Source organism: Gallus gallus, chromosome 2 (genome assembly GCF_016699485.2).
Source record: "Gallus gallus isolate bGalGal1 chromosome 2, bGalGal1.mat.broiler.GRCg7b, whole genome shotgun sequence".
NCBI lineage: Eukaryota > Metazoa > Chordata > Aves > Galliformes > Phasianidae > Gallus > Gallus gallus.
This window is the reverse complement of record NC_052533.1, coordinates 147,316,847-147,338,005: the sequence shown is the minus strand read 5'-3', so window position 1 is coordinate 147,338,005 and position 21,159 is coordinate 147,316,847. Positions and strand designations below refer to the sequence as shown.

General features: G+C 45.6%; 1 protein-coding gene across 3 annotated transcripts; it reads left to right on the top strand.

Moving 5' to 3' along the window:
- The first annotated feature begins 92 nt into the window (after positions 1 to 92).
- Positions 93 to 11,655, top strand: TOP1MT (DNA topoisomerase I mitochondrial). 3 transcript variants are annotated; one of them, NM_001001300.2, is made up of 14 exons: positions 93 to 333; positions 1,464 to 1,579; positions 3,222 to 3,343; positions 4,093 to 4,215; positions 4,691 to 4,878; positions 5,190 to 5,334; positions 6,195 to 6,338; positions 6,556 to 6,741; positions 7,162 to 7,230; positions 8,288 to 8,402; positions 8,821 to 8,948; positions 9,692 to 9,786; positions 10,621 to 10,770; positions 11,214 to 11,655. In NM_001001300.2, exons 1-14 carry the CDS (start codon positions 236 to 238, stop codon positions 11,314 to 11,316), a joined length of 1,782 nt encoding a protein of 593 aa, NP_001001300.1. In that variant the 5' UTR covers positions 93 to 235; the 3' UTR covers positions 11,317 to 11,655. The 3 variants fall into 3 exon arrangements, with proteins under 3 accessions (NP_001001300.1, XP_015138653.1, XP_040533111.1); XM_015283167.4 differs by lacking the exon at positions 93 to 333 and adding an exon at positions 621 to 794; XM_040677177.2 differs by lacking the exon at positions 93 to 333 and adding an exon at positions 823 to 920.
- The last annotated feature ends 9,504 nt before the right edge of the window (positions 11,656 to 21,159 follow it).

Genomic DNA, 21,159 nt, shown 5'->3' with positions numbered 1-21,159 from the left:
CTGCTACACAGCAAAACACACAGCTTAAGCAGAATCACCTCAAAGCTTGCACAAACAACTACATTTCCCATAAGGCTTCATTGCTCCAACACGTGGGGGAAGTGCCGCAACCCCAACCAACAGCGGGTGTTTTCTTCTCATGGCAATGCTTTGGGCAATGCCAGCGTGCCCCAGTGGGTAACGGGGTGCTGGGACATGATGCTGGGGGTGACCACTGCTGTGGGTTGTGGGTGGCATGTATCGGTGTTTGGCCACCTCGCTGCTTGGCCGAGGGGTCCCTCGCCCTCCATTCATCCCCACTGCCCTCCGTGCAGGGTCAGGGGGCTGCAGCAGGTGAGTGCAGGGGCTGCTTTGCTTGGCTGGAGGGTTGCATGGGTTTGGGGGGAGAGGTGGAGGCATTACAGCGCTCTGCAAATCACTGCTTTCCTTTCAGAGGTGCTTTCAGCCATGTTTTCTGCAGCCTGTTGATTTAATATGTGTATATCTCTATGTTTTCCTAAATAAGTTTTTTTATATATTTTTTTTCCCCATTTTTTTTTTTTTTCCTGGCACAACGTGCTCTTTGATGCAATCTATCCAGCTTTTGATGCAATCTCCTCCTGTGGGGAGGAGACAGCTCTGAAACACTTCCGGGGTGCCGCTGAGCAATACGACTCCGTTCTTAGTCTTTGTTTTCTGCTTTTCCTTTTGCTTGCTTGTTTCCAGTGGTAGAATTTTGCTATTCTTTTTCCTGCTGTTTCCATCCTCCTGGAGATGCTGGGGGTTCTGTATGCCTCCCAGTACAGGGCTATGAGGTACAAATCCCCTGCCTGTCTCCGTGCATTGCCTGCCTCTTCTTCCTCTTTCCTCAAACCCCAGTTATCTGTGTTTTTTTTTTTAATTTCTGTTTAAAATATTACCATTTATATATGTTTCTCAGGGTGAGTGTTTCTTATCCTAGTAGTCATCCTTGTTTTACAGCTGCAATTTGCAGTCATTGTAAAATCCTGTTTGCTGTGCAGGGGCGGGGGAGTGGTGCGTTGAGATCCTATTTGCATTAAGGTCACAGATAGGCAGTATGGGGTGGTGGGATGGCCACAATCCCTTTTGTTTTTGTGCCTTTTAATGGACAGGACTGGGGAGGGTGTGCATTTTAACCCTTGCATCTTTGGTGCAAGATGATAGTCTTTTGTGGCTCGGGGTATGTGGCCCCAGGGGTTTAATTGATGGTTCTGTCCTTTTGCTCTCCCTCCCTCAGTTCCTTCACATCCCACTGAATGTGTCTCATTGGGTCATTGTTTTCTGACTCCTCCAGGGTGTTTTTCCCTTGGTTGGATCATTGTTTTCCGTGTTTGGAAGAATGGGGAAACTGAGGCAGTGTCTGGAGTGATGGAATTTCACTTAAATGTTGTGGTAATGCTCAGGGGAAGGTCCTAGACACTGGGGTAGGGTTGGTCTCATGGATCCTTGTTCTTCTGTCGCAGGTGGGAAGAGGAGAAGACAAACGATGGGGTGAAGTGGAAACAACTGGAGCACAAAGGACCCTACTTTGTCCCCCTCTATGAGCCTCTGCCTGATGATGTGCAATTTTATTATGATGGTAGGTTCAACTTGGGTGGGGGCGCATGGTGTTGCCTCCTGCATGGCCAAGGAGCTGGTATTTCCTTTTATATAGGAGAGGCATATTGCAGAACACTTATTAAAAGTGCCACAATATCCCTTTAGAGCAAACCTCACCTGGGACTTGCTTCTCTGCTTACAGTCTTTTTTTGGCTGTGGGATGCTCACGACTGGACCCTGAGTATCTCAAAGTAATGCAGTGTATCTCAGTGCTGATACCTTAAGATCTTGTCTAACTTTGGAAAGGTGGACCAGGAGGGGATGGATTGCAAGCTTCTACTGTGCTCTTTGGGTTTATTCTGTATTTGCTGAACTCTCTTCCCATTCTCATCTCCACCCCTGAATCCTTCCCTCTGAATTGAGGGACAGAAGCGAGAATCATAGAATCATGAAGGCTGGAAAAGACTTCTAAGATCATCAAGTCTGTCAACCTATCACCAATTTTTCCTACAAACCATGTCCCTCAGTGCCCCATGTTTCTTGAACTCCTCCAGGGACAGTGATTCTACCACCACCCTGGGCAGTCTGTTCCAACTGAGGGATAGCTGAGCTGGGAGGAGATCAGTCCCATGAAGTCTTGGTCCTCATCCTCTCACTGAGGCTTCCTATTCCTTGTAGTTCTTAACAGGAGAAAATGAAAAGCCAATATGGGAAAATGAGATGTGTGGCAATACAGTCAGTAGAGGGCATGCTAGCACCTTGATGGGATTGCCAATGACTTTTTTGCTATGTGTGGAAGCTATTTGTAGTTCTGCATAGGGTTTGGACCCCCTGTGTGCTCCTGCAGATTCATTTGTGTGTGGTGTGCATCAGGGCTGGTGGCTTTAGTTTGGGATCTGGGGAGGTGTTGTCATTATTGCTGCAGTTCAGGTGGGAGTCAAAACCCGAAAATCAGCATCTGGTGCAGAACTGAACCATCCCTGGATCTCTGAAGGGTGCTTTTCCCGTGGCTTGTCTCGAAAAGCTATTTTTCAAGTGTTTGCTGTTCAGCAGGAGCCAAGATATTTCCTGAGCTCATTGATTCGAGAGGCTGGTGGCTTTGCCACCTCCACGAAATGACTTGTGGCACTTCCACATTGATTGTTTCATCTTGTGGGAAATGATTTGATGTGAAACTTCTATGAGTGGTATCTTGGCTATTCAGCACGTACATGGAACCAATCGTGGTTGGGAAAACAAACCTTTCTATGTTGTCCTGTTAAGACAGGAGTTTGGGATTGAGGGATGTTGTTAAGCTGAGAGATGTGATTTGGTGGTCATGGTGTTGGTGGATTTATGGTTGGACTTGTTGATTTTAGAGGTCTTTTTTAACTGTAGTGATTCTATAATTCATTGCGCAGAGTCTGCTGTGGCTCAGTGACCTCAGTGTAATTCAGGATCTCTACTCTCCTGGAAAAGAACACATAGGGTTGTGATTTCAAATCAGTTGTGGCAGCATCCTACTGTGCTGAGTGCTCAGTGTTGATCCTCAGGCAAAGCTGTGTGAGGGCTGTCTGTCCATTCTCTGCCTGTGTCCGTGCTCTGGGCACTGTGCTGAACATGAGGACCAACCAAGCAGCCTCTTAGGACTGCTGGATTGAGATGTCCCCATAACCAGTGCTAATGCTCCTCTCCCTTTATAGGTAAACCCCTGAAGCTGAGCCTGGCCACAGAGGAAATTGCCACTTTCTATGCAAAAATGCTTGATCACGAGTACACGACTAAAGAGATCTTCCAGAATAACTTTTTTAATGACTGGAGAAAGGTACCTGGCATACTGTGGCTTCCTTGCTGTCAGTCCTCTACATTAAAACCCAGTGTTAAGACTGTCATCCTTGGACTGTTGTGTGGGGGGGAGGGGATGCTTTTGGGGGATGTATCTTCTGATTTCCATATTTCTTTTGGGCTTGGGTCATGGTTTGCTGTCTACTGCATCCCTGAGTTCCTCAAGTTAGCACTGCTGAGTTCTAGTGACACTATCTCAAAACAGACCCTGGGTTTTCTCTGGGGTATTCATCCCTCTCAAAGATTAACCTTCTGGTCCTGCACAAATGAGACACTTCCTAGTGCACGTCCCATTCTTCAGTGCCACTTCTGTACACTGTGCCATCTGCGTGTGGTTACTCTTGGAGCCACTTCTTTCTGTAGCAGAGCTTCGAGTCTGCTCCGCTCCACAGCTGGTTGTGGTTTGCTTCTCTGTGGGTCCAGAGCAGCCTGGCCACTCACTGGTACAGCTTTATCTACCCTTGGGTGGATGTGGCTAAAGTATCTGGGTTGCTGCATCCCTTTTTTTTTTTTTTTTATGAACCAGTGTGAGGATCTCTATTTCCTTTTCTCCAGAGGTGAAACAGCCAAAAAAAAGCACTACAGAGTTGTTTTTGCCACCTAGATTTATTATTTTATGGCTGGAGAAGACCGTTAAGATCATCTAGTTTAATTGCTAACCCATCACCACCATGCCCACTACACCATGTCCCACTGTGCCATACTCAGCCCTCTTCATTTCTTCCACAGGAGATGACCCCTCAGGAACAAGAGATAATCAAGCAGTTGGACAAGTGTGACTTTAGGGAGATTCATAAGTACTTTGTGGACAAAAATGAGGCACGGAAAGCACTCTCCAAAGAGGAGAAGCAGGTGAGAACTTTTTCCTATGATACCTGGAACTGACTGATATGCTTTGGGAGCAGCTTGGGTTGTTTTAGTTCTTTCTTGCCTCCCATCCTGGTGGGTTATGCCCTGATCTGGGACATCTTTGGCATTTGAGCCACATCCATCACATCCTTCTTCGTTAAGTTTTTCTGCAAATAGTGCACATTTCCTGGCTTTGAAAGGTACCAGTCATCCTCAGTCCATGGTTTGAGGTTCTGTTCCGTCTAGAAGATGGTGGACCTTTGCTTCATTAGCATGTCATGCTGGGACTGTATTGCCATGTGGGTTTGCAAGCTGCGTGAGGATAATGTGTATGAAGCAAACCTGGACCTTTGATCAATTTTCTCTAACCTTTTGAGCTCTCCATACTGCCTTGTTTCCACTAGGGAAAAAACAGTGAGCAAGCACAAGTCATAGGGTTTCAGCTGTGTCTTATGGGGTGGCATGGTGCCTGTTTCAGAAACTGAAGGAGGAGGCAGATAAGATCCAGGAGGAGTATGGATACTGCATCCTTGATGGGCACAGGGAGAAAATAGGCAACTTCAAAACTGAGCCTCCAGGGCTGTTCCGTGGACGTGGTGACCACCCCAAAATGGGTATGCTGAAGAAGAGGATTATGCCAGAAGATGTGATCATCAACTGTAGCAAGTGAGTTGCCGAGTAAAGAGATGACCTCTTGGGGATAGGGTAAACAGCATGTTTCCTCTTTCTGGAAATGTGTAAATTAATTCTCCTGTTATCCTTTGCATCCAAAGGGTAAAGACTGATAGCACTGAGCAGGCTGTTTTCTGTAAGCAATGATGCAACTTATTGGGCATCCTTAGCTTGCTGTGAAGGAATGATTGGGGTGCCAACCTTTTTCTTCTCCTTTGTGATCTCTCAAATCATAGAATCGTGTTGGAAAACACCTCTAAGATAATCTGGTCCAACCAATGATTGTATCCTTGTTCTATCCACAGGGACTCCAAGATCCCTGAGCCACCAGTGGGGCATAAATGGAAGGAAGTGCGCTTTGACAACACAGTCACTTGGCTGGCCTCGTGGACTGAAAACATCCAGAACTCCTTAAAGTACATCATGCTGAACCCCAGCTCTAAGCTGAAGGTCAGTGAGATGCTGCTCTTTGGATCTTGGGCCATTCCTCTCTTTCCATGAAGAAATGTCACAGGGGAAAATATATTGCATGCCAACAAAAATGTAGTTTTTAAGAAAAAGGAAGAAAACTAGATTAATTGGAATGTCCTTGGTTGTGATGGGGGGAAGTGGGGGGAAGGACAGAAGTGTTTATGTTGAGCATTGAGTCTGTTTTTAGGGACAGATTGCTACTTGTAGAGCTGTCCCTGTGCCGTGCTGCTCACATGCATCCTGGTAAGGTTGCTGAGAGCTGGGCTTGCACTGAGAAGATCCATGGGGAGCTAGAGTCCATGGGGTTTGGTTTATTTGTGTCAGCAAATGGAGGACAGGAGGAGGTGGGATGGCCATCTGTAGTACTGTGGGAGGGAGGGAAATGAACAGGGGAGAGAAAGGTGATTTAAAGCTATTTCCATTCTTGAAAGCAAATAAGGAAAGTGCATGCAAGTTGGGCACAGCCAAGTACTTGCGTTGTGCGTCAGTCTACGCTTAATGGTGTGAGAAAATCGGTGGCTATAGCTGTGCCGTGCTGTAACAGTTGACTCCTTGCTTGTCTTATGCTGGCCACGAGCTGGCAGAAGATGCATTCAGGCGATGAGCAGCTCAGATTTTGTGAGGATCCTGAGTCCAGCGCAGCCAGCAGAGGGCACCGAAACCCCAGTTGAGTTGTTTCTGCTTGTTTTTTTTCCCCTGCATTTCATGGATTTTTTTTTTTTTCCCCTGGAGAAGTCACTGGATTTTGAGCATTTAGAGCCTGGAAGTTGTGTTCCTAAAACAGGAGGATGGAAGTAAGTTGGGGTGCTCAGTGACAGTGCATTGATCTCTCTTTCCAGGGGGAAAAGGACTGGCAGAAGTTCGAGGTAGCCCGGAAACTAAAGGATGTTGTCCACAAAATCCGTGCTCAGTACCAGGCTGACTGGAAGTCCAAGGAGATGAAGAAGAGACAAAGAGCAGTGGCCCTCTACTTCATTGATAAGGTACCTGTGGCCTCACCTTTGCCCCTTGCTTCTTTGCAACTTTTGAGGCTTGCATTAGCTTACCTGATCCACCTCAGACCATGACTTTTTGCTGTCTGATGGACATTACTAGCTCCACATTTGTCTTTTTCTTGGTGTCCATGTCTACTTCACCTTTTGAAGAAGAATTCTGGCGGGCTGAAGTGGTTGATTTATAGTTTTCTGTGTGTCCTTCCAGCTGGCCCTGAGAGCTGGTAATGAGAAAGAAGAAGGGGAGACTGCAGACACAGTTGGCTGCTGCTCCCTACGTGTGGAGCACATCAAGCTGCACTCAAAGCTGGATGGGCAGGAGCATGTGGTGGAGTTTGACTTCCTCGGGAAAGACTCTATCCGCTATTACAACAAAGTATCTGTGGAAAAGCCAGTAAGTGTGGTGGAGAAGGGGAGGAACTTTTGAGTTAAGGCTTTCAAGGCTGTTTTATTCGATGAACTATGAGAGAAGTAACACCTTCTGCTGAAGCATCCCCAGTTGACTACTGAGAATTAAGACTTGCAAGCAGTCCCCATTGTTTTTTAGTTTGCCCATGGGATAGGTGATGCTGTTTGTGGGGGATACTGGAATGCTAGTGGTAGGGGTGATGGAGAAAACAGGGTTGTGGCACTAATGTTGTCTTGAGGTCCCAGTGGAAGACCTTGAATTTCAGTAAGTGGTATGGTAGGATGTATATTCTGCAAGTCCGGATCAGGGTGTTGCTGGATGGGAAGGCAGGTGGAGATGAGGGAAGTGTCTGGGATCAACTTGCTCCTTGTCCTTGACCAGGGCCATCCTTTCTTCTCCCTCTAGGTGTTCAAGAACCTGCAGCTGTTCATGAAGAACAAAGACCCAGGTGATGACCTCTTTGATAGGCTCTCTGTAAGTTTTTTTTTACATCTCTACTTTTGAACCCCTTGTTGAACCATAAAATTTCAGCATCTCAATCATGATTCTATTTCTCTTCCCATTCTTCCTCCACTAATTTCCCAATGCAGGCCCAGCTGTCTGTGTGCACCCATTAGTAATGCATGTTCCTGCTAAGAAGGTGGTTTTCTGCTCCTTCCCTCCTCTAACCGACCTGTCTGGGCTTTTTTTACTCTGAGAGGAACTGCCCATGCACATGCTGCCCAGAGCATTGCTGGATGTGTCAAACCTCACGCATGTGGCACTTCCCTACATAACTGGGGCTCAGTGGAAGTGTGAGAGCATGCTGGAGAGACGTGCTACAGCCTTCTCCCAAGCTATCCCCTTGGTTACCTCTTACCTCCTCTTCAGCATGTGATATGGGCTGCTGCTCCCCACACTCCCCTTCTGCCCGCATGCCTTACAAAGCCCCTTGCCCAACTTTATAGAGGTAAGAATTTGCTCCTCTCTGCCTGAATCACCTTTCTCTGTGATAGGCCTTTAGTATCTTCTGGTCTGACTGTAGTCCCATGTGCTCTGTAGAACAAAGATATGAAATCATAGAATCACTCGGGTTGGAAAAGACCTTAAAGATCGAGTCCAACCATGACCTAATCATACTGTCCTAACTAACAGCCCTCCACTAAATCATGTCCCTGAGCACCACATCCAAATGGTTTTCAAACACATCCAGGGATGGTAACTCAACCACCTCTCTGGGGAGCCTATTCCAGTGCTTATGCAATTTCAGTGCAAATGCAATTTATGTGAGAGATACTTGATGCTTCTTGGATATATGTGGGCAGAAGTTATTGAATTTCAGAGGTTCTCTGAATTTTTGTGATCTTCGTTATCGTTTTGTGCTCCTAGTCTTCATTGGGGTGTTAGCCAACAGGTAAATATGCAAGATACAGCTGATCTGTTTAATTGGTTTGTTTAAGCAGAAGATTATCTGAAAAAATGATTTATTGTTTTGACATCTGTTTGTTCTTCCTTTTTTTCCTCTCCATGTTGTCCTGCACTCATCCTGCAGACAGCCGTCTTGAACAAACACCTTCAGAAGCTGATGAATGGTTTGACTGCCAAAGTCTTCAGGACCTACAATGCTTCCATCACCTTGCAGGAGCAGCTCAAGGCCCTCACTAACCGTTAGTTCTTAATCATGCTTGTAGGGGCAGTGGGCTCAGATGTCCATCTGTTGCCTTGGTGTCCCCACCGTCCACTCTTCCTTGGCTGGTCACGCATCATGGTGCAGGGTGTTATGTAGCTTAGGGGTATGTGCAGCAGGTTGGGAGCCATACAAAGTGGCAAAATCAAATCACCTGCTCTGTGGTAGTCTGAGAGCCAAGATGGGAGTAGATTTTCCCCTTCTTTGCATTGTTGGTTGTGTTATTTCTGTCCTGCCTTCAAGTGATGAGACTTGATCACTCGGTTGTAGAAATTGGTAAAGGACCACCATTATTGCTCTCCTATGGCAAAGGCCAACAACTTGATGTTCTGGTCTGTTCTTTGCCTTCCCTGATTCCCAGAAAGGAAACAAATAGTGATGCTGCACTTCATTTCCAGCTGAAGACAGTGTTGCTGGAAAGCTTCTCTCCTACAATCGAGCAAACCGAGCTGTGGCCATCCTGTGCAACCATCAGAGATCCACACCGAAAACCTTTGAGAAGTCAATGCAAAATCTGCAAACCAAGGTGAGACAGACCAACTAAGAGTTCTCAGATTTGCTCCCACCTCACTGATATCTCTTGAATGTGGAAAAAGAAGGGTGAAAAACATGATGCTTGAAGAGACTGCATTGAGCAAGCATGGCAAGGAATTTTGTGGCATTGAGTGAAGTGGTTTAGTGGACAGTGAATGGTGATGAGTTGATAGTTGGACTGGGTGATCTTTTACAATCTTAACGATTCTGTGAAGGAATGAATTAGAAATAGCAGCTTTTCTTAATTAGTGCAGAGACACCAGCAATCTAGGGGGATAGGGATGGGATAAGCACATGTGGCATGAATATGTTTGGTTTTTTTAATCATTTGTTGTCCACAGACCAAGCTAGGTGCATGGCTTAGGACCGTGGAAATAAGTTTTATGATTCGGTGGTTTGCAGGAGAACCAGCTGAAATTTTAATGGATCATTTAATAGAAATGCTACAAACTATGATTTTGTAGTTGTCCTCAGCTCTTTTGTTCACAGTCTACCAGGCCTCTGTGATTGTAGCTCAGTACTGTCATGAGCCACATAGCTTTGGTCAGTTGCACAAGATGAATAAGAGCTGCAAGTGTTTCTGACATCAGTAATGTGAGCTCTAGCATGAGTCTCAGGGCTGTTTCTGGGGGCTGCAGTGGGGCTGATGAGAAACTGAGGAGCAGTGTGGTGTGGTAAGGGTAGCTGAAATCTCTATGGAGGGACATGAGCATGGACTCACTCTATTTACTTCAGATTGATGCCAAGAAGGAACAGCTGGAAAAAGCCCAACAAGAGCTGGAAGAAGCTGAAGATGAGTTTAAAGACAAAAAAGATGCCAAAGCAGAGGCGTGAGTGATTCTTTTCAATTCTTGTTAGTGGAGGGATATGTGCCCAGGATCTGTGGGTGGGAATGTTGTGGTCCAATACCCTCCATGCAGCTAATTGGAACTAAAATTGTTTCTGGGTACCTCCTTTCCCATGGGAGCCTGGCAGATGGATGAAGGTCTTTGTGGATGGTTCTCTGCCGCAGTAGGACTGCCAAATAACTCCTTGCAGAGATTCATTTCTTTTATAGTAGGGCACATCTCTATGAATATTTAGACTTCAATGCAAACTGCTGGGTTATCCTACAAATGCCATGGTGTATAGGGTGTCTAACTTGGGGTTGAAGCTGAGCATACACAGACTGGTTCTAATGTGTGTTTTCTTGTGGGCTGTGGTATATCTAATTTCTGAAGCAGTCATAGCATGGCTCTTGTCTGAATTTACTTCTCCTGGAGCCCAAGTGTGGCTATCTGAGATAATGTTTTCATATGGAGTCTGTCTGCTACTTGCCCAACCTTTGTACGAAAAATGTTTAAACAAGAAATCAATCTTATTTCTCAAGTAATTATTCAGTGAGTGGGCATGGTGATGATGGGCTGATGGTTGGACTTGATGATCTTGGAGGTCTTTTCCAACCTTAATGATTCCACTTTTCTCTGATGGGTTTGTACTGAATCTTCCACTTCACCATTCTGGAGCTATTTCTAGACTCAGTGGGTGTAGAGATCACTCAGATGAAGCTTGTTGGCTTCCTATCGCTTTCCTAAGCAGCATCAAAACAGGAGAACTGCTCTGTATTTCACTTCTGCTGCTTTTCCCCTTTAACCTGCTCTGTGTTGCTCTTTCTCTACCCTCAGCAATGTGCAAAAGAAAAAGAAGCTGTTGGAACGTCTGAAGGAGCAGCTGGCCAAGCTGAATGTCCAGGCCACAGACAAGGAGGAGAACAAACAAATAGCTCTGGGCACATCCAAGCTGAATTACCTGGACCCCAGGATTAGCATAGCCTGGTAAGCTTTGAGCATGCTCTGGGGCAGATGTTTTTCTAGAGATGTGCAGACTGTCTGATCTGGGGAACAATCACATGCTTGAGCCTTTGGTGGAAAAACTCTGTATTTGGCTAGAGAAACCTGTCCAAGTCTGGAGTTGATCACAGAATCATTAAGGTTGGGAAAAACCTCTAAGATCATTTAGTCCAACCATCAACAGAGGCAAGCCATCAACAAAGTCCAGAACTGCAACTTCCCTTACTTGCAAGGCAAGATGACACTTCTTGCCTTAAAACCAGAAGGGACGATTTGCACATTTATCAACAGAGGCAAGGTACAGAAGTGATTTCTCCTGGGGGCTTAAGGAGATTGCACAAGTGAACATTGAGGACTATGGTGGGAGCCAACTGGGGTGGGTAGTGCATCCCTTGGGATGTCTCCCCATTGTGTTGTGGTCTCCATAGGTGTAAGAAGTTTGGTGTGCCCATTGAGAAGATCTTCAACAAGACACAGAGGGAGAAGTTTGCCTGGGCAATCGACATGACTGATGAGGACTTTGAGTTCTGAGGAAGCACCTTTCCTGTTAGCCTCATGCTCATTTGGTGCTGTTTAATAACTTTTTTATGTGCTGCTGCAGTTACTACTGAGGTGGGATGGTTGTCTAACACAAGTTTGCAGGTGTTTCATGCTGGTTTTTGTATTAAAAAAAAAAAACAAAAAACCAAGTGTTAAAAGCAAACATTACTGACTTGTGACACTCATTCTGAGTGCAACTTAAATGTGAACTTTTAATTTCCCTCTAGAGCTGCCAGGTGCTTTGGATATCTTCTTCCTTCCTCTGAGTCCAGAATCTTGGAAGAAGACTGAGAGCCTTAACTGTGCCAATAAATAAGATTACACAGTTAATCCTGTCTCCTCATGGAGAAGTGCTGTGCTTCTTAGACGCTCTGAATTATCCTGATGCAGAAACATGAGGCAGTGATGTGCTGAAACAGGCAGCTGCAGTGTAAGACCTGGGCTTGGGTCAGGGGGTGCACTGGAGTAGAGGGAAAAATCTCAGGGTATTTTGTGCCATTTCATCCTTGGGATTTGACAAAACTGCAATTGCACAAATATAATCAAAATGGAAACACTTTGGGAGGGAGCCAATATCACTGAAGGAGCAGCTGCATCCTTGAGAAGGAGGGATGAGAAAGTGCTGGGTCAGAAAGCGAGTTTCATGATAGAATGCTGAAAATAATGAGTGATATACTCTGTTCCACCCCTATGTGATCAAACCTTGGTCTGTGAGAGGAGATCTCGTATTGGTCCAGAAAAATAAGCTCTCCAGCCTCTGACTTCACACTGGGAAAGGGTAATGCTGGCTGTGAGGCTGTGGTGGGATGCAGATGTACTTGGGGAGTGGTAGCAATCAGCAGTCTGCATCCTTCCAATGGACATGGAGAAGGCAGAGACCAATTGCATACAATGCTGGGCTTTGCTCAGTTGGCTGCTTTTCAGAGAAAGGGAAAAAGGTGATATTTGCATGTACTAGTTGGCAGTGAACCTCAAGTGTCAGCAAGCTGTTGCGTCAACAGCAAAACCTTGTAACTCAGTGCTGATGTTGAGGCTGCTGTAGTTGGTGCATATAATGGGTTTGTTTACAGCCACTTGTTCTGGTGTTCAAATTGCTATTTCAGTTGGAAGCTATTACAGCTGGAAGTGATTTTTCTGAATATGTGTGATTGGAAGCCAGGGGCTTTTTTTGCAGCTCAAACTGGACGTGGTTCTGCTGAGAGCTGATGCTCCAGCTTTGTGCTTGGGCTATATAATGGGTGTGTGCATGTGCTCAGTTTTCTGCAGAAATTGATATGAAATCCTTTGTGTTCAAGAGAAAAACTTCCTTGCAGATCTCAAACCATTTGTGGTTGGTTCCTAAGGTCCTCTGTACCTCAGGTATGAGGAGAAATGCATGAGCAAACCCAATGGAGTTTTATCTTGCATCTGTACTGGCGTGGGATTGTGTGTAATAGTGCTCCATGACTTAGCTGAGATGTAACAGTAGTACTGTCTCTCCAAGCCATATAGCTGGCTTGGAGCTTATATATAGCTTAAGTGAGAAAACTGAATTCTAAAACATGGATCTGAATGGTGGCAAAGGTGAGAGGGGCTTTATTTTCCTGTCAAAGCTAGACCAGCTATCAGTGAAGCTGCCAAGCGTGCCTTGACCCCTATGTTGAATATGTACCTGCAAACACAAAAGACCCAGTTTGGCTCCAGTGCGTTGAGATATTTACCTACTATAAATATTTCCTGGCTTTAAGAAGAGAGTGTTGTTTTTAAAGATTTATTGGAAGCTTGTTCCACCCCAAATAAGAGGGTAAAACCCCTGGGGGGGGGGGCGGGGAAATACTCTATTGCATAATAAAGGAATAAGATGCAAATGGATAAGCACAGTGAATGTTCCTCACAAGGAACTGTTTTAATAAGAGCAGCTGCATGTGGGCTTTATATAGTAATGAAAGGCTTCTTGGCCATGCTCAGATGCTCTGGAAATCAGGACTATGAGGAGCTGCCACTGTCAGTGGAACAGTTACTGGTTGTTATGTAGGACCTTAAATCATCTACATTTTTCCCAGGAGGGTGTTAACCTGTGTTGCATTTACATGTATGGCTTGACCAGTTGTGACAAAAAAAACTTGTTGGGGGAAAAAAAAAAAAGATTGGAGATTTCATAGAGCAAAAGCAAGGTGGGGAAGTCATGTGTCTGGCTAGGCATCAACTACTGGGTTGAGCAATGCAATACCTTGGAACTAGCTGAGCTTTAAGAAGAGAAGCTGACAAGTCTGAGGAGTGTCCTCTTGGCCTGTGGCCATAATCGAGCAACCCAGAAATTGGGGAAGGTGGGTTTCATAGAATCATAGAATGGGTTGGGTGGAAGGAATCTCAAAGACCAAGTTCCAGTCCCATGCTCTTGGCAGTGTTGCCATCCACTTGATGATATTGCCCATGGCCCCATTCAACCTGGCCATGAATACCTCTAGGGATGGGGCACTCAGAGCTGCTCTGGAAGCCTGTGTCAGCACCTCACCACCCTTTCAGTGGAAAAAATTTCCCTCTGACAGAATTTCTCACCATTGCCATCACAGTGGCGCAGTACAGTGATTTGGCCTAATTTCCAATTTGCAAGGGATTTTCCACTGCTCCTGTAGAGCAGGAACGTGCCTCCATCGCAGACACCCATAAGAGCAGGACCCTTTTACAGTCAGCAGTTTGGGGTTATTGGGTGACTCGTGCTCAGCTGAACTTTACCTTTCTTGGCCCTTTCAGGTGTGCTTTCAATTCAGCTTTTCCAATGAGTTTTCTGTAGGCATCTAAAACCTGTAGCTGGTGACTAAGATGCTTAGTAGCCCAAAGGACAACTACTAGCTGATAGCTTCATTTTTCTTTGTAATCACTTTTTTTTCCTCCTCTTTAAAAAAAAAAAAAAAAGGTGGGGAGGAAGATCTGGTTTTCAGCAAAACCAAAAGTAGTACCCTCCCATGTAAATTTCTGGATTGCTAATATGATTTTCACAGAAGCCTTGCTCTTCATATTGACTGGGAGGAGACCTCAAGGCAAATTTACCAGAAACAATCCTTCCTGCTCATGCTGGTACAGGTACAGGCTCAAGGCTGGTCTTGTTTCATAACGTAAAAGCCTTTGGTAGATGGAGAGCCACCTTCTGCAGACTTGGTATATCCCATGCTGTGTGATGGTGAAGGACAGCACTGAATGCTGTACCTGCTCCTATGGAAAGGAGGTAGTGAGACGTTCCTTCTGACTTGCATTGACACCTACCTCTTCTCAGAAATGATGAGGATGGAGGGTCTCTGAGGGCTGTAGTACCACCTCCTGCTCCAATGAGGGCAAGCTTTCTTTGAGTTGCTCTGGCCCTTCTCCAGCGAGATCTTTCTCTGCTGTTTCCCCAAGTGCTTAAGTGTTGCTGTGCTACAGGTTTTGGTTTGTTTTCCTTCTCACATCTGGTAGGAATTTCCCTTCTTGCATTTTATGACCTGATGCTTGGCCTTTCTCAGTGTGCCTTTGATGAGCATTTTGCTCTGACCTCTTTTTTTTAATATCCACTCCATATTAAATAGCTGAAGGCAGGGCCTTGATCACCCTCTTAGCCTGTTGATTTCCACCCTGCCCTATTGCACGGGGTCATTCAAACCTAAGTTTGGGACTGCTGAACTTGATGAGCTTGGATAATCTTGGTTGCCCAGAGAGGTGGTGGATGACCTGTCCCTGGAGACATTCAAGGTCAGGCTGGATCAGGTTCTGAGCACCCTGATTGCTCTGTAGGTATCCCTGTTCATTTGGTGGAGAGTTGGACTAGATGACCTGTAAAGGGTCCCTTCCAATTCAAACAATTTTATGATTCTATAAGCTGCTCCTTCCACGATTTGGCAGCCTGGGATGTGGTGGGATATTGTGGCTGAAGTTGCTAAGTCCACTTCAACATACAGCTTTGAGGAGTAAGAGCAATGCTTCTCCTGCTAGGTAGGGGAAGTAATTTCACAGAATCACAGTGTCCCACATTAGAAGGGACCTATAAGGATTGTTGAATCCAACCCCTGGCTCCATGTAGGACCACACAAAACTCAAACCCCGTGTCTGAGAGCACTGTCCAAGAGAAGACCATTTAACCCAACTCCTCTGCAATGGATAAGGACTCACACAGTTAAATCAGGTTGCTCAGAGCCCTGTCCAGCCTGACCTTGAATGTCTTCAGTGACCAAGTCTCTATTAAAAGCTGCTCTTTCATCTGCTTAATGACATGGCCTTTGCTCACCTGTAGGCTCTTCAAAGAGACAGCCTTTGGGCTGATCCATCATAATCGGTGCAGAGAAGGAAGTGGGTGTGATAAGGGCTCCTTAGCAAGGCGTGTTTTCTGTTGAACTGTTTCTTACACTCTGTGTCTGCTCCCTGGTGAGCCATCGGATTAAGGAGAAAACAAAACAGCTGTAGGCTGGCAGACAGGTGAGAGGTGGGAAACCCCTGCAGGGATGTGAGGAAGAGAAACACAGAGGATTGCCAGAGGGTTCTTCTCCCTCCCCCACCTTCTTCCCATGAGGCCTGATGTTGCAAAACTGGAGGGGGGAAAAAAATGGGAAAAATGGAACAGAAACTTCAAAGGGGAATATTTTTGTCAGTATGATAGGAAACTATTTAAGTGAGACCATCGCTGTTGGGCTTCAGACCTTCTTGTATGAATGTAGTAAATGGAATAACTTCTTTTCCAGCCCCCTTTAGTAGGAGGAAGTCACAGCTGGGGTTTGGCATAAATAAAATACATGCTTCAGGAGCTCCCTGTGTTGACACAGTTGTACTCTGTGTCCGTCAACAGTTGGCCGAGTTCAGATGGCTGTAAAATAAGCTCTGCTGGGACGGTCATTAGCCCATGTCATGTGTTTGTAAATGTGGTACTGCTGGTGCCAAGGTGAGCGGCTGCAAAGGAAAGCGAATGATTAACCTACAAGAAATTGGATCCTTGTGACAAAATGAAGGGCAGTCTAATGAGGGGAAGAGGAAGGGCTGCCAAGGCAAGGATAAAACTCTAGGATATCGAGTTTGGGCAGTGGGAAGGAGAGCTCGTGGCACTGTGCCCAGCTTGGGGAGGAGGGGGATAGCTGCCCATCACTAGCATCCCACAGGGAGCGAGTAGATGACATGTTGGCTGGTTTGTCCTATGGCTTCTTTTTAGAAATAATTGCCATATTCTTGGCTGGTCAAGCACATGCATTATTTAAAAGAACAACACAGGCTCAGGAATATCTCAGTCTAACTGTGCCCATCCCAAGTGCTGAGAACAGCTTCTCCAGATCTTAATCCTGAGCTGATGCAAGCTGGGGCACGAGGAATTCCTATAAATTGCTTAATTACAATTCTTAATCCAAACCTGGATTAGGCTGCAATTACAAGTGATCAGTTTGCCTCAAAAATAAGCCTTTAAATCGCTGCAAGAGGGGTCATAAATTCCTTCTGCTGCCATGAGCCTGAGAAGAGCATGATGTGATATCTCTGCAAACCAAGGTAGCTTCTAGATAGCCTGTAGTGCATCAGGCTTGCAAAGGAGGAATGGGGAAGTGGGTAGCTGACATCTTTTCAAAAAAAAAAAAAAGAGGTTGTGTTTCTAGCTTGGTGGATTGTATACAACTCCCCTTTCTCTTGCACATAGGACATTTACCTACTAAGGTAGGTAAGGTGAGGAGTTCTCTAATTCCTTCCCAGAAGCTGCCTCTATGTGAATGAGCTATTTGTTTTACATAGGTGTTCTCTGTAACTTCTTCGAGCTGTTTCTTAAGCTGGACTCTGCAATCTCTTAAGGCTTAGAGGGAGAGTTGGGTGGGAATTATTGCAACCAGTTTTAAGTAGGGCTTACATTTCCTTCTTGGAAGCTCCCTCTCAGGCAGAAGGAGTCCCTGCAGTTCATTTCTTGTGCTGCAAACCCTACTTAAATCAAAGAACATGAGAGGGTTAAATCTCTACTGCTCCCTCTTCCTGTGCATTTTGGGACCTAAAAGAGTGTATCATGGGGCTGCTGGCCTCCTACTTGAACAAAGGATTCCCCACTCAGGCTCCCTGTGAAAGCAAATCCTGTTTGTTGCCTTCCAGAGGTAAGACTTGAAGGTGGGGATGAGAGGTGAAGAATAGGGAGCTGTAGGTATGGCCTCATTTCCTAGCTTCTCCTAACCCAGGCACATGATATAATCCTATTATTCTTTTGTACTCATCTTTTCTCTCTTTTTCATTGATATCCTATATTGGACAGATAAAGCTTCACTTCTCATCCAACTTTCTATAGTGCCTTCCTATATACAGGAAAAAAAAAAAGAAAAGAAAACCTAAACAGGATACATAATACTGTAAATAAAACCAAATTGCTCATACTATTTTTTCCTTCATTAGATTGTAAGACGAGGGTTTGGTATCCCCTAGCACCTTAATTTGGTGCTGCTATTGCTGGTAATGGGCCATAAGCTTTGAAATGAGTTTGTGAGACCTCAAGATTTAGGGTTTGCAAGGTTTTCTCTGACTGAGTTTGTCTTGACCTGCCTGAGGCTTTGTTTCACTTGGCTGGGCTGTAAGAGCAATTTTTCTAATTGACTAATTTGGCTAATTTGTTCTACTTTTATGTGTCTTTGTATGGTGTAACTCTAGGCTTTTATAGATAGCAATAACAATCCATTATTCTGTGTACAGTGAGGTATTTATGGCACAGACACAAAGATATAATGTAGAGAAAAACAGGTCTGGTATGACAGCAGAGATCTGGAGAAGTGGGGATGCAGGATAAGAAAAGATGGGGCTGAAGCTGGCACTGGAGGTTCTTCGTTATTAACAGCCCCATCTCTGGACAGCTGAAGAAATGCAGATCATGATCAGATGCAGATCATGGAATCGTTAAGGTTGGAAAAGACCACTAACATCATCTAGTCCAGCCATCAACCCATCACTACACTGCCCACTCAACCATGTCACTCACTGCCACATCTATCCTTTAATTGAACACCTCCAGGGATTGTGACTCTGTTACTTCTATGGGCAGCCTGTTCCAATACCTCACCAAGCTAGACCAGGCAAGGTTTAGGGGTAACAAGAAAACAGAAAAAGCATCTCAATTGCATGTGTATATGGTGGCTTTCATTTTTGCCTATAAGACAAAATGTTGATGATGTAGCAGAAGCACATATTTCTCTAGTTCCCTTGTGTTCTTCTGATCTTGCTGGTACCATGCTGATCTCAGAGCCATGGTAATGGAGCTAGTAGAGTAGCTCTTGGGCCACATCACCAAAGGGAAATCCATGTGGCCTCAGAGACTATGAGCTTTTCTAGTGTCCTAGCTCTAATCTGAGGCTTCAACTTAGATTGGGTAGTTAAAGATGGGAGGGGAGACAGAATTACAGAACGGGGGAGAATGGAAGGGACCTCTGGAGGTCAGCAGGTCAAACCCCTGCTCAAACAGGAACACCCACAGCTGCTTACCTAAGACCACAGAATCACTAAGGTTTAAAAAAACCCCCAAGGTCATCTTGTCCAACTGCTGACCCATCCCTACCATGCCTACTAAACCAAGTCTCTAAGTGCCACATCTTCCCTTTCCTTGAAAACTTCCAGGGATGGTGTCTCCATCACTTCCTTGCTGGCTCCATCACTTCTCTCTTCCATGTCCAGGTTGTTTCTGAAGATGTCTAAGAAGGGAGACTTTAGCACCTCACTGGGCAGCTTGTGCCAGTGCTCCGTCAAAACTGTACAGCCAAGGGATTAGATGCAGTGTTAGTTACAGTCCATAAAGTGTTTGCACACATTTCCCCTTTTCTTCAGTTCTAATCTACTTTGTGTAGTGTGCGAGTCTGAGAGTCCTCACCCCCTCTCAGATGGCCTCAATTTCTCCTAGGCTGGTCACCACTTCCTAATCTTCTGTCTTTTTTCAAAGAGGAACTGCTTAAGTTAGTGGCATTTTCTTTCCTTTGAGTTTACTTTCAGGTCCCAATATCATGCAAGGTGAGGGAGACTGGATCCTCATCTCTGCTAAGAGCAGATGGAGAAATCTTTCTCCTACACCCATAGTGCCCCTGAGCAATAGATATGAGGTGGAGACCAGAGATGAGTGGTGTCCCCCAGCAGTCTGTGTTGGGACTAATGCTCTTCAACATCTTTATCAAGGACATAGACAGTGGGCTTGAGGGGGATTGAGTGCACGCTCTGCGAGTTTATGGATGATATGAAGATGAGTGGTGCAGTTGATACAACAGAAGGAAGGGATGCTATCCAATGGGACCTGAACAATCTTGAAAGGTCTGCCCATGTGAACCTAACGAGGCTTATCAAAGCCAAGTGCAAGATGTTGCATTTGGGTCAGGGCAATCCTAGTTAGGCATGCAGATTGTGAAAAGGCAAAGCACTGGCTGCAAAATTCCCCAGGAAACCTTGGTCCAGGCTATGTGTGGTGTGCAAATGTATCAGTAGCACAGGTGATCTGCGCCAGCCAGGAACCAGCCTTCATATGGGCCATCATCCCAGCCAGAACTTCACAGGGAGTTCGGGGCTGCTGCCTCTGAGACCATGCAGGCTGAGAAGAATAGAGTTGAATGCTCTCCTGATGGTGTTTCTGGCTGCTGTCCTCTGTATGGACTTTGGTGAGCTGTTCAGAGTTAATGCAAGTCTTAGGCTGGGAGGGTGAGAGCTATTGTTTTTTCCCTGGAGAGGACATATTCATAAATTCTAAACCCATTGGTCTTTAAGACAGTAGGCTACTGGCACAAAGAGCAACTCTGCATGGTCAGATTTGCCTCACCTTCACACTACTGCAGCAGGGCCCTGTTCTTAGACACCCTACATCCTTTAGCTGCCCACAGAGGAAATCAAAATTTGTCACCGTCTGCATTCTCATGGCACATCACTAGAAAGGGCCCTTTTTGTTTTTGCTACAAACCCAATCCCAGCTTCAGGTGTAGCTAATGCTACACTTTTTGTGGGGAGTACAGCTGAACTGTGAGCTAAAAATTGAGTGCAGCCTTTACTGCTGTTCTGGCCCTATGACCATTTGTCAAATACTGTAATGTGATAGTTGAATGTCAGCATCTGCTGAGGGCCTGATGCCCTGAGATCTCACCTGTAAAGAAGTTTTTTTCTACTGGGAAGTATGTGTTTAGCAGTTTTGGCTGTAGGGCAGTAGAAGGGCTGGATCTACACAACCAAACTAACTATGTCTTAATGTCCCATGACCTGCAGAATCATAGAATCAAAGAATGGCCTGGGTTGAAAAAGACCACAATGATCATCAAGTTTCAACCCCCTGCTATGTGCAGGGTCACCAACCACTAGACCAGGCTGCCCAGAACCACATCCAGCCTGGCCTTGAATGCCTCCAGGGATGGGGCATCCACAACCTCCTTGGGCAACCTGTTCCAGTGCGTTACCACCCTCTATGTGAAAAACTTCCTCCTAATATCTCACCTAAACCTCCCCTGTCTCAGTTTAAGACCATTCCCCCTTATCCTATCACTATCCACGCTTGTAAACAACCATTCCCACTCCTGTTTATACGCTCCCTTCAAGTACTGGAAGGCCGCAGTGAGGTCTCCCCAGAGCCTTCTCTTCTCCAAGCTAAACAAGCCCAGTTCCCTCAACCTTTCCTCATAGGAGAGGTGCCAGAGCCCTCTGAAAGACTGGAATGGGTCCAACTGGGAAGGAGATTCTTTGACCTCATACAAATATGTGCTATGTCTGCACCAACCAGGCCAGCAAAGATCAGTGCCTAGAGGCTTCTAGATGTGTCAGAAATGAGACAGTCTGAATTACTCCTATTTTGAAGATCAGTGTTGATGAGTCCCATGGCCATGACCTGGCTGGGTTGTGGCCTCCTAGCCCTGCTGCCCAATGTTC